General features: G+C 35.6%; 1 protein-coding gene across 4 annotated transcripts in view; it reads left to right on the top strand.

Moving 5' to 3' along the window:
- RIC1 (RIC1 homolog, RAB6A GEF complex partner 1) overlaps positions 1–13,643 on the top strand; it is a 138,077-nt gene that overhangs the window by 106,275 nt on the left and 18,159 nt on the right. For all 4 annotated transcript variants that reach the window (XM_059071810.2, XM_059071808.2, XM_059071809.2 and 1 more), the window contains 9 exons: positions 455–599; positions 1,281–1,329; positions 2,961–3,113; positions 4,915–5,118; positions 10,263–10,301; positions 10,623–10,733; positions 11,553–11,642; positions 12,258–12,418; positions 13,360–13,495. In XM_059071810.2, the coding sequence (XP_058927793.1) occupies positions 455–599; positions 1,281–1,329; positions 2,961–3,113; positions 4,915–5,118; positions 10,263–10,301; positions 10,623–10,733; positions 11,553–11,642; positions 12,258–12,418; positions 13,360–13,495 (1,088 nt within the window). The remainder of the gene's footprint in view (positions 1–454; positions 600–1,280; positions 1,330–2,960; positions 3,114–4,914; positions 5,119–10,262; positions 10,302–10,622; positions 10,734–11,552; positions 11,643–12,257; positions 12,419–13,359; positions 13,496–13,643) is intronic.

Raw genomic sequence — 13,643 nt, 5'->3', positions numbered from 1 at the left:
TGTTAACTTGGATCCCTTTGATATTGCTGATGGAACGTGGAGATCATGGTAAAATATTATTTTACATTTTAAAACACCTCATACTTTGCAGAGTACTTTGACATTCCATGTTGGATCATTCAAGGGAAATATTATTCTCATCTTACAGAAACTGATTTGCCCAAATCCAAAGGCTTTTTAAGACTACACAGTTATAGTTATTTAAGCTAATAGTGTCCAGAAACGGTTTTTGGTTCATATAAATCACTTGGGTACTGACTTTGTTCTGCTTAGATCGGGTCAAGGCTAATGACCATACTGATTTTAAATAGCCCTAAACGAACAGAATTCATCTCATTATTTGAAGCAGACATGCCTTTCTGCTTGTTTCAACTTGAAGGTATAGGCTGTAAAAAATACTAAGTATTTATGAAGCAATCATTTATTTTTAACTCTTCTCACAATTTCTTAACAGACATTTGGAACAAAACAGGAGCTGTTAAATTGGTCAGATGGTCTCCTGACAATAGTGTTGTAATAGTGACCTGGGAATATGGAGGCCTTTCTTTATGGAGTGTATTTGGAGCTCAGCTGATTTGTACACTTGGAGGAGATTTTGCGTGAGTCAATAAATAAATTTTAGATGAAATAACTCCATTTTCTCCAAGACAATACACACACACAGAAACTCTGTTATACAGCTACCATTTTGCCTTGACTCTGAACCCAAAACAATTTGTAAGATTCAGAATTAATTTATTCAGAATGTATTGTTTCCTCATACATCCATCCTCTTTCCATCCTCTTAAAACTGACCATTCAGTGAAAATGCATTTATTTATTGAACCCCTATTGTGTATATGATAACATGTTAGATTCAAAGCTAAATCAGACATGAATCTGCCTTCAAGTAGCTTATTATCTAATAAGAGTGGTAAGCTATATACATAAATAACTAGTAGGAAATGAAAAATTACATTATCTCATTGAGTTAATGTAGGTTAACTCAGTTGGTTGATAGAACTGGGTTAATATCTCTGTCCACTTCATATACTACCCTGAACTTCAGTCCTGACATAATAAACACACCTTCCCAAACTACATGACCCTGTTAAGAAGTTATTTAGTAACTGGAAGACTGTATCTCAGTGATATACCTAGCTGTATTAACCAGGAGTCTCATACTTCATTCAGTATTGTGAATTTTCTTTCGAAGGAACAGAATCAATTTTTAAAAATTAAAGCTAAATATTACATGCAATTAGAAGAGTTTTTAAAATTAAGCTTCTATTGTGTTTCAGTTATAGGTCTGATGGTACCAAAAAAGATCCCCTTAAGATCAACTCTATGGTAAGTTCTTTCTATAAAATATTGATACAGTGTGAAAAACTTGTTTTTTTCTTCTTCTTCTCTCATGTTGATCTGATAAAATTACAAAGCTATTCTAGTCTCAGCACACTCTTATACAGTTCTTGCTTTGATAAAGGTATTATCTTTAAAAATCAGGCGGCTGCCCAGTTTTCAGTATTTGATTTTGGTTTTGTTTAGATATGTCCAGCAATCCCTGTCATCTCTGTGAACATAGTGACTGTTCAAATCAGGCCTTTGTTTTTCCAAAGCATACCTGCATTTCTTACGTGACTCAATAGTACCCATTTCCCATGGCCTCCTTTCTTTTAACATAACGTGAAATGCTCATTGGATCTTTTTCTTGGAGGACATGTGCTTGTACATTATTTGAGCATATTTAAAATTTTTTCCATAGATGTATGTCAAAAGAATTGTAGTGTCTGTTGTAACAATATTTTTACTATCAATTTTCAAGACTTTCTGTAGAAAGCGGTGAGGTGTAACCCCTGTCTTTACATACAAACATTTTCTTTCTATAGCTCTCTGTGTACCATCTTTGAGGAATTAGTGGCTGTGAGGCTTATCACTACCTTTCTCTCCTGCTCCACAGAGGAAGGCATTTTCTGATCATGGGTTTCTCGAAGAATTAAGACAACCATGGTTGTCTTCAGTAGGGGTTCCCAGCCTTTCACCACCAAGGATCCCATTTGATGGCTCTCCTCACCTCCATATTTTAAAATAAGTTTTCAAACACCATTTCTCTGCCGATCAGTGCTTCTGAATGCCATGCAACAACCAGTGTTACCTGCCTCACTAAGTTAATATTTTAATTACAAACTAAGAATCTAAGCATTTTAGTTAACTTATGCAACTAAAACTTTATGGGAAAGCAAAAGTTCTATTAAACTTTTGAAATTTTGGAACAATTCATGGACCTCTCCTCCCCCCATTAGTATTTTCTTGGCCTTGCAGATTGGGAATTACTAATGTTAAAAAAAAATTTTTTTTTAACTATCATGGAATCTAGTTATAGAATATTAAAATGAACTGGGCCTGGAGAATTTATTTGAACCCTCTCATTTTACAGAGGAAGAAACTTATACCCTGAGAAACCAAATAGCTTGGCCAAGGTTGTACAACAAAATGGTAGCCAAGCTGGAGTGCAAAACCCTAGTCTCATAGCCTCCAATCCAGTGTTCTTTGTTCTGTACAAAACTGCATCTGTTTGGGTGCTTCTTTGTAAAGCTTTAGCTATGTAACATGGATCTTGTCTCTGTAAGGAATTTCTTTGTATTTGAGAGGCAGTTAAATTAATGGAGAAGTTACAGAGAGCAGTATGCATTTCTTAGGTTTTGGAGCTAAGATTGGTATGTAGTGTTTTCACTATTCAAAGTGGAGAGCAGTGATGGTTTCTACTGGAGATCTAAGATGTAGTAGATGTAGGTATAATTCTTGTCTGTGTTGTTTGTCATGGTTTCTCCAGGCTTCAGAAGTCATTAATAATGCTGTTGTTGGTTATTTCAGAATTTGAATATTTCAAACCAGGAAAAAATAACACGAAACTTTTTATTGCTTTGATTTTCTTTCCCCGCCCCCCCCCCAACTTCTTTCCCCCTCCTCCTCTCTTCAAGAGCTGGGGTGCCGAAGGCTATCACCTATGGGTAATCAGTGGATTTGGTTCTCAAAATACTGAAAATGAGTCTGACTCCAAGAGCATAGTTAAACAGCCTAGCATTCTACTATTTCAGTTTCTCAAGAGTGCACTCACCGTAAACCCTTGTATGGTAAGTTTATTTAATTTAAACTCCGTTTAGTGGCTTTCATATTTGAATATGACTCTTCCTTATGACAATTTTATTTCTGAGCAGGTTTTGCTTTTTTTTTTGGCCTCGTGGCATGCAGGATCTTAGTTCCCCAACTAGGGATTGAACCTGCACCCCCTGCAGTAGAAGCATGGAGTCTTAACCACTGGACCGCAGGGGGAGTCCCATGCTTTTTTTTTTTTTTTTTTTTTTTTTTTTTTTAATAGGATCACAAGCAATTTGAGTAAAAGCAGTGTTTACAGATTCACTTGGATAACCTGAATGAAATTTAGTCTTTGTCTGAATAGCATTTCTCAAAGTATGTTCCACTGGGCACTACTTGTGAGAAATATCAATATCAGTTACATAGGGCAAGAAAAATTTCTGTTGTCTTGTAGGTGTGAAATAAAGGAGTTAAACAAAGCTGTAGAGATTTCTTTAACATAGGACTCAAGTCTTTAATATGCTGATGTGCATCATGAAAGTCCAGGAGTTGGTATATAAAAAGCATTGTTTAACTATGAATTACTAAGGAATGCCTAGAAGAAAATAAGCCTAGAATCCTGCTTTGGGAAACAGTGCCCCAAATTATAACAAACTCGTGTTTTATCAGTCTGAAATAAGATATTAATATGATATATTGTTGATATATATTAACAGTGATATGTTGTATGATAGGGGTGCATATCTTAGTATTTACCACCAATGGGTTTTTAAATATTTGGTACAACCAATTTCTAATTAAAATTCATAACACATTGAGAAAGAATGAAAATACCCTGGATCTCAGACCTCATTACTATAGCTGAATAATAAGAAAAACAAGAGTAGAGGATTTCTTCTCTGCTTTCACATCCCAAATAAATAATTTAAAAGCACTCCGAGTTTTATATCAAGACAACATTTGGACTACAATGGGAAGGTGAGTGACTGGGGTGCTGATCTAATTTAAATAGTGAGTGAATAATCTGCCCACATTTGAAAACACTGGCCTTTAATTAAAAACCAGGGCATAATCACAGAGAGTAGAAACTATATTTTTGTCTAAATATCCCCAGAACCTGGTACACTCCTTGGTACTAACCAAGCTTTCACCACACAGTTATTGAATTGTTCTGAACCAGGACCACAGATGTAAGCTACTCTTCCTCCTCCCCATGATTTTTTTTTTTAACATCTTTATTTGAGTATAACTGTTTTACAATAGTGTGTTAGTTTCTCCTTTACAACAAAGTGAATCAGTTATACGTATACATATGTTCCCATATCTCTTCCCTCTTGCGTCGCTCCCCATGATTTAAAAGATCCTCCAGTATCCAGTTATCCCTGTTTGTAATCCACTCCCTCTTCTTACCATGTGGGCACACGGATGAGCGTATACACACAAACTGTTTGACCAGACTTGTTTTCTTACTACCATTCATGAGGTCTCTTATATGAAACTAGTTTGTAAACTGTAGACATTGAGTAGTCTTACTCAGTTTTCAGGTGGAAAATCTCTCATAGCCTTGCCCTGGGCATGTTTTGGAATCTGTATGATAAAACAGACTTTAACAAAGATTTTATTTACACTGGGAAGTAATCATTAAAACGTTGTCTGTTAAATATAACAGTGTGTGAGATTATTAGGTAGTCTTGTCCTCTGTGAGGAAAATCAGCATTGAGATGTGTGGTACATTTCCAACAATAAAACTAAATTGATGTATTACTTACTTTGCCCTACCTTATACTAACTTGTTTTTATTTGCTTCCCTCCCCTCTGCTTCCTTTTTCCCTCATGTAGAGTAACCAAGAGCAAGTGTTGCTTCAGGGGGAAGATCGATTGTACTTGAACTGTGGAGAGGCCTCACAAACCCAGAATCCCAGGAGTACTTCGGCACACTCTGATCATAAGCCCAGTCAGGAAAAGAGCCCCTTTGCAGATGGCAGTTTAGAGTCTCAGAGTTTAAGCACTTTACTTGGTCATCGGCATTGGCATGTAGTACAGGTAAGTCTTCAGATGCTGTTGACTATGGACTTAGTCCTTGGTAAGATAGCACCCTGAAGCAGATATTTAAATATTTCATTTGTTGCTTTAGAAAACTGAGAAACTTTGTAAACTTTTTGACTGTCATGTCTCTCTTCTGCTGTTCTGTGCTCTTGTCCTCTTGTCTTCTCCTTTCTTTCCACCTGATGTAGATTGTATTCCCACCTGCTTTAAGTCCATTAGTAAGTGAATAGTTTAAAAAACTAGAAGTTTATGCTTTGTCCTCTTATTGTGCAAGACTGTTTATTTTACTTCCAGCCTTTTTTTGGTATAAATTTAGCTCTGGATTTGCATAGGCTAAAGTGTAGTAATTTAATGAAAAGTGATAATATTGATTAGTACCTTGTGCAACTGACCTTGTAGTCCTAATGGGGACACATTGAGGTTAATTGCCTGACTTTGGACACAAATTGCAGACTTCTGAATAGTCTAGAACCTTACTGTTGTTAATTTTATTATTACTCAATCTTGTTCCAGATTATTATTAAATTAGTAGTTTCTTTTAGTAATTCTGATAAATTGACATTTAATATAGAAATTAATTCTGAGTTTTGATACCAAATAAAATTAATTTGGGTAAATCAGTAAATGGAAGTTTCTTGAAAGAAATTTTCACACACATTTCAAAGTCCTGAGTGTTTTCTCCCACTTTTCATGCCAGAGTGTCTTAGGTACATCAGAGCCTACTCTTAGGTTAGTTTCTTTTAGTCATTTTCTATTTCCACAATTCTCTGTCTTACTCTACATTCTGTACTTTTACCTTACTAGCTTACTTCAGCTCCCATGTTATTTTTGGTTGACTTTGAGTGGAGATAATGAGAGACATAAGAATGGTCCTTGTATGAAAAATCGAAGGAGGAATATCTCCTACATTGACATGTGGTATACACTAAAAGAAAATGTATTTAACTTACATTAAGAAATTCATAAAATCAAAACAATGTGCATACCATTTTATAATTAGTAACAGTTATTAAATAAAACTGCATCAGCTACTTCCTTGACTAAAATTTTCCACTGCTCCCTTCTCTCCTATAGCCATTTCTCTGCTATTTTCATTTCCCCATACTTTGAACTATTCATTCTACACTGACCTAGCATCAATGCCAGTTCTGCCTAGCCAGGTCTGTGTTGCCAGAGAGCCAAGTAGAGCAGAGGATCAAAGAAGGTAGGTCTGGAACTCAAAAATCCATCAGGCAATAACAAAAATTGAATTTCCTTCCAGCTCAAAAATTCAGTGATTCTGTGATTCGTAGCCATATATGAAGTATCCCATATTAGAAGGATATAACACTGATTTTATGACTTCAGGCAAAGTAGATACTAGCAAGATTTCTTGTGTCATCCTGTTCTTTAGGTATCTAAAATATTTAGAAAGATAAACTTGTTTAACTCTAGCTTTACATAATTTTTTCAGTTTCCTTAAAACTAATAAAAATAATGCTAGAGTTGTACTCCCCCAAATTAAGTTATAATGGGCTCATAGAATTTTTAGAGCTGGAAGGACCTTAGCAATCATGTAGTCCAACTAGGTTTTATACGTGAGGAAATTGAGGCTCAGGGAAGTTAGGTGACTTGCCCAAGGTCACACAGCAGAATAGTGTCAGACTCTATCCTTACCATGATATAAATTAAAGAATAATCAAACCTGTTTTAAGACCTAGGTACTAAATGTTGAAACATATAATATACTGCTGACCTTGATCTAAAACTCAGAATGTGCCTATTTGACATTCTGTTTACTTGGAGTTGCCCTATGCTTTGTTTGCTGGCACTCCAGCCACAAGAGTCAGTGCAGCCTTGTGGTGGTGTTCGTTTGGTAGTGTGGTTTACAGTGTCCATATAATGTTAATGCTTTTAACTTCCAGACATTTTAGCCATTAGTAAGTATTCCCTGAAGAAACATGGGTGCCTGTTTAATTCCCCCTTCAACATATGCTCTTGTCTAGGATAAGTGCCCACATCCTCCATCACAGTGGATTTGTTTGTGTGATTTATACTTTGTATGCTTCTTGTACAGCTTAGAGTTCATCACATGAGCTCCAACTAATTCTGCTGCTCTGTCTGTTCCTCATCTAGACTACTGGATTTTTTTTGTTTGTTTAAGCCTTCTACCTTACACTCGTTAGTTTCCTGGTCGGAAGATTTTGTGTTAACTATGTTTTCTCTTTTAACAAAAATAACACAGATACATTCTTGTCAGAAGCAGGGTAATGTATCAGGCACTATGTTAGGGAGGTCAATAAAGAAGATTGTAAAGGCTATTTCATTTATAAACGATTTGCTCTCATTCCTACAATGTGTATCACATGTTCTAGGTATTTGGCACAGATCATATCTCCTAGGATGATGGCCCTCACAGTCTCACCAGTTACAGAAGAAAGTAGTCTAGGTAGGAGACATGATTTTAGCAGAATGACTTTAAGGGAATAAAGGTAGATTTAGGTTCTCTGAGAGACTGAAAAATCCTAAGATGTTCAGAGTAGAGATTCTGTACCTTAGCACTGAGTTTCCCAGTGGTATGACATGACTTTTGTGCCCTGACTATGCATTCCTAACCTGAGTTCTTCATTATTCATTAGCCACCTCTTTTCTTACTTCTGCCATTTTCCATTCTCAGTATTAGGAGTGGAACTCAAAGTTCAGGTAACATATAGATCTCCTGGGGCAAATACAAGTTTTTTTGTTCTTATTTCATAGCATCTTTAAGACACAAAACCATATGAGAAATAAAGCTTCATTTTAGGTTTTTTGTTTGTTTGTTTTGTTTTTTGTTTTTTTGCGGTACGCGGGCCTCTCACTGCTGTGGCCTCTCCCGCCACTGAGCACAGGCTCCGGACACGCAGGCTTAGCAGCCATGGCTCACGGGCCCAGCCGCTCCGCAGCACGTGGGATCCTCCGGGACAGGGGCACGAACCTGCATCCCCTGCATTGGCAGGTGGACTCCTAACCACTGCGCCACCAGGGAAGCCCTCATTTTAAGTTTTGAAAGTAAACCATTTGCCATTTGTGGCATCTCATATACTTTTGGAGGGTAAAAGAATTTGTTTTCTCCTAGAGATAGTCATCAGAGTGTGATCATATGATAAGTTGACCTTGGTTCCCACAATTAGAAACTCTTCATGTTGGAGTCCACTTTGGCAGTGAGATCTCACTTCCCACTTTACCTGCCCACACATCTCACAAATACTTATGAAACACCAAGGTTTGGGGGAAGTGGGGGGCGGGGTATTTAGTGTCGTGGATGGCTAGCTCAGTTGTGCTCCAGGAACATCCTTCAAGTGACTATTTTTGTTTTCTTTATCCAAAAAAAGAATTTCACTTACAGCCTCCTACAAAACTACTTTCAAATTTTACTTCGCCACCTGATCATTACCTCAGATTATCATTATTCTGAACTAATTCCACCCATCATAGTAAATTTTACTGGTTGGCCTGAATGGTACAGCATATCTGTTGAGATACAAGTTAAGCATTCTTCAAGCGTATCTATCCTGACACAGTTATTTTTAACTCTGTAAGGTAGGCTTCCACAAACCAGCACTGGGGTTAAGAACTTCCTAATGTACTAAAAGCTATTAATTTACTTAGATTTTAGATTGACTTACTGGATAATAAGTGAAGTCTAACAAAAATAGTTTTATGAATAAATTTTATCAAGGTTAATACAGATATTTTCAGCATATTATTTTTACTTGATTTTTGCTTTGTCTTCATGTTACACAAAGAATCTTATTGGATTTGATTGCATTTACTTGGCTTTTTAATTTGGCTTTCTCTTTTTAAATATGTAATCATTTTTCTTTGAGTAAACGGAAACTAAATTAAATTGAAGGTTTTCTTATTCCAGGAACAGAAGATTTTTCCTTTGTTCTGTTGTTCTGTTAATTTTCACACTGCATTCACCATGTGCTCATGAAAACTATTTACTCAGCAGGCTAATAGAGAGATCACAGTCTCAGTAAAGCTAGACTTAAGCTACATTGATACCTCACAGAGGATTTTTTAAGTTTAAAATTCTCAGAGTGACACACAGACACTGTGTACAAAGATGTAAGACAGACGACATGGAAAGATTTATTGCTTATGTTGCAGATAAAGAGTTATATCTGTAATATATTAAAAGTACTTGTAGGTGAGTAAGTTGAACACCCCAGTGAAATGCAGTAGCTTATACACACTCATATATATATATATGGCTGTTTGTTTAGAGATAGCAATGATATAACAGGAGAATTTCACTTTGTATTTTGTGCACTTTTATATTGTTTAAATTTTATAAGCATGCATTGCTTTTTTATCAGAAAAATGTAAAAATAATAAAAGATTTCTACTAAAAAAACATAAACAAAACTCTTGCTGAGGCTCTGATTTTATTAGATAAGGGTTTTGGGGGATGGTTCATATCAGCGAACCCAAATTGTTCATCTACACAATTCCTGGCTGCCTTAGTATGTGCTTCTCTAAATATCTTTTGTCATTCTGTATTTATTGAGTGTTCAATATTTAATTTAAAACAAAAACAGTATAGAGAAAAAAGAGGGAAAGCCTGATGTCTAGAAACATAATGAAATGGTTAAGACAGGAGTTGTGAAATATTGGCTGCTAGTAATACTCATTATTTGGGAGCACTTTTTAAAAAACAATTTATTTTAATTTTGGCTGTGTTGGGTCTTCGTTGCTGCATGCGGGCTTTCTCTAGTTGTGGCGAGCAGGGGCTACTCTTTGTTGCGGTGCGCAGGCTTCTCATTGTGGTGGCTTCTCTTGTTGTGGAGCACGGGCTCTAGGCGTGCAGCCTTCAGTAATTACAGTACGTGGGCTCAGCAGTTGTGGCTCGCAGGCTCTAGAGCGCAGGCTCAGTAGCTGTGGTGCACGGACTTAGTTGCTCTGTGGCATGTGGGATCTTCCCGGACCAGAGCTCAAACCTGTGTCCCCTGCATTGGCAGGCGGATTTTTAACCACTGCGCCACCAGGGAAGCCCTATTTGGGAGCGCTTTAAACATTACAGGAAAATTAATGTCATATTATGATGTTAACGCTTTTACGCGCTTTACTCTTAAATACATTTCAGAAGTCTTACCAAACTGATGTGTTATTTTCTATAGATTTCCAGCACCTATCTAGAGAGCAATTGGCCTATACGGGTGAGTTATTTGTTACTTTGTTGGTGTTAACTTTCATTGGATAGCATTTGCTGCAAGAGGTATTCTGGGAATTGAGCCTTTCAGTGGGTGCATTGATAAAAGTAAAATTTCAGTACTTGCTTCCTTGTACATTGTTAGTGTAAATCTATAATTTGGTCAAATGTAACATGTATAAATACTAAGATTTTTGAATTTAGCATTTTACATTTAATTCTCTTAGCAAATGTTTATTAATAGTCTGCTTGCCTGACATAATCCTCAGCTCTTTACACCTAATTTAAAAACTCAAGGAAGAGCTCTTAATTTTTTTTTTTTAATCAGTTTTCAGCTATTGATAAGCTCGGACAGAATATTGCTGTGGTTGGCAAGTTTGGTTTTGCACATTACTCTTTACTCACCAAAAAATGGAAGCTTTTTGGAAACATTACCCAGGTTAGTCTTTTTGAAATTAAAAACCTATTTCTCAAAGTATGAGAGAACTACAATATGAAATAAGTATAAAGTAAACCACTGTTTACTTATTAAAAAGTAAAATCAAATATTAAAAAATGACACTGGATTATATCTAAGGGTCAGTTCTGATAAAGTACTTGATATTTCATAAAAGATTTTGTATTGGGATAGTTGGTTTGTTTTTAATTCTTGTTAAGATCAGAGACTATAATCCTGTAACTTACATTCCAGGTAGAGTTCATCATATATGATCGGAATAAATCTCCACAAAATTTGATATCATTCCCTGCTTGTCTGTGTATGACATAAATATTTGGGTAGCATACAAACATATGCAGTTGGATTTTGCAAGAATCAATAGGAGGAAAAGAAGGAAGTTAACATTTAATAGGTGCCTACTGTGTACCAGGCACTTCCACTCATAACAACCCAATGAGAGCACTATCGTTACTCACCTTTTTATAAAAGAGAAACTAGGATTCAGAGTCAAGCAGCTGATAAATGATAAAGCCAGAATTTAAACCAAGGTCTGTTGAATGTGGAATAATGATGCTACATGGTACCCAGTTATTTTGAATGATGTATTTTATGTCTTACAGAAATATTTATTTCTTTCAAAATAGGATGTGTGAATCATTATTAGTAAAGGCCCTAGAGTAATACTTAATGTTGAGGGGGGCGGGAAGAGAGTAGAGCAGAAATAATTAGTGCTTTCACTGTCTGATTAGGAATATTTTACAAGTCTGTGTGTTACTGGCAGGAATAAATGTAAATATGTTTTTTATATTTTCTTTTAAGGAGCAAAATATGATTGTGACAGGTGGCTTAGCCTGGTGGAATGATTTTATTGTCCTTGCGTGCTATAACATAAGTGATCATCAAGAGGAGGTATGTTTTTGTTTTCTCAGAAATAACAAGATTTTTACATTTTAAAGATATTAAGCACAGTCTGGTTTTATATAAAAATAACCAGTTGAAAATGAACAAAACGTTTTTACTTTTTAATCAAGAATTTGGCATTTTTAACAAATGGGATTTTCATTTCAGGTTACTTAAAAATTTAAAGGGATAATCAGGACTTCTGTGATAACTTTTTCTAAGGATATTAGACATTCTCTATAAAGTTTGTAAATAATAAAAAATAGTTAAAAGTTGAAAAGTTTAAAAAGATGGCTGTCCTTAGAGATTTATTAACTTATTTATTTCTGTATTTATTTTTTGAGAAACTACTGATCTCCTTGTATCAGGTCTAAATGTGCAGGTCTAAAAGGAGTATCTCATAATAGTACATCACAGTTTTGATCACTTCATCTTTTAGTTATTTGTAGAATGAGCCTACCCTGTCAAAATACAAACATCCATTTGTTATTAATGCTCAGATTAGTCTTTAACTCCTCTTACTTGAAAAAAGTCAGTAGATAAAGAAACAGCATGTCTAAAGTATTTAGTCATCCATGGTAGGTATCTTGTTTTTACAGTTTTCTTTATTTTTGTTTTCTATAGCTCAGAGTATACTTGAGAACGTCAAATCTGGACAATGCTTTTGCTCATGTCACCAAAACACAAGCAGAAACATTACTGCTTAGTGTCTTCCGGGACATGGTAATAGTATTTAGAGCAGACTGTTCAATATGCCTTTACAGTATTGAGAGGAAATCTGATGGGTAAGTATATAACATATGACAGGTCACTTTTTGCTCCTATTTATCATGTTTCCTCTGTAGTTTTTATTTCTCAAAACAGTTATTCTAATTTTATATTTAGTTTCCTTTGTTTTAGGAGTTAAAAAAGCAAGGAATTTTAATTAGTGATATTCGTATAGTAGTTATTTTTTAGCTACCAAAATAAATAAAGAGCCTGTACCAACTTCTTCAGCTAATCTTACTGGACTCTTTTGAAAAAAATCTAGTTTGGGATGGGGTAAAGCTTTAAATACTAATTTTTTTCACAATCTTGAAAACAAGTGGTTACTAACTATCCTGGTGTTCTAGAAACTTGGGGAAATTTGTAGGAGTTTACAGCTTTAAGGCCTTAGGAAGCATGACCTTAGAAGACTCATTAATATTTTCACTGAGCTAGATGGCTGTAATCTGGGAAAGGAAAAACTGTCAGACCTGTTGGAGCTGTGTGTTGCCTATATTCTTGGCATCTGGCTGGCTTGCGGCATTTAGACCATTCTTCTTGAGTCTTATTTTGTCTTCAAATGGTTTTGTTTCTTTTTTTAAACAGCTATGAAGTGCATATTTGCTGAAGTAGCTTATAATTGAGGAGTAATATAAAAATAAAAACAAATCTACTAGCCTCAGAATGCATGTCATAACCAACTATTTCTCAACTGACTAAGCTATTCCTATAGCTTCTTCCCAGTTTATTTCTTCCTTTCTACATCTTACCCCCTTTTATTCCCTCCCTCGTTTCCAGATGTGTTCTTGGGTACCACAACCTTGTTGGTCTGCTGCTTAAAGGATACTTGGGGAGGAGAAAATGATACGTAGAAGGCATTTGGGCCCATAAACATAAAATCTCATACTATTAGTAGTGGAAAAGGAAAACACCTCGTTAGCGTTGTTGTTGAGGTGTATGGGTTTCTTTCTCTTTTTTGCAGTCCAAATACTGCTGGTATTCAAGTTCTTCAGGAAGTCTCCATGTCACGCTACATTCCTCACCCTTTCCTGGTAGTATCTGTCACTCTGACATCAGTGAGTACAGAGAATGGAATCACCTTGAAAATGCCACAGCAGGTACCATTCTATTATCAGAGCTCTTTAGAGTTTTCATTTCAGTTTTTTGTGTTTTAATTTGATGTTAGGAACTATTTATTTGTTCAGCAAATACATACTAAATGTCTAGAATTTGCCTTGCATGAAGATGCTGGGTTACAGTGGCAAA

This window comes from Kogia breviceps, chromosome 8 (genome assembly GCF_026419965.1).
Source record: "Kogia breviceps isolate mKogBre1 chromosome 8, mKogBre1 haplotype 1, whole genome shotgun sequence".
NCBI lineage: Eukaryota > Metazoa > Chordata > Mammalia > Artiodactyla > Physeteridae > Kogia > Kogia breviceps.
Note: the sequence above shows the minus strand (reverse complement) of the source record. Positions and strands in the feature narration are given on the sequence as shown.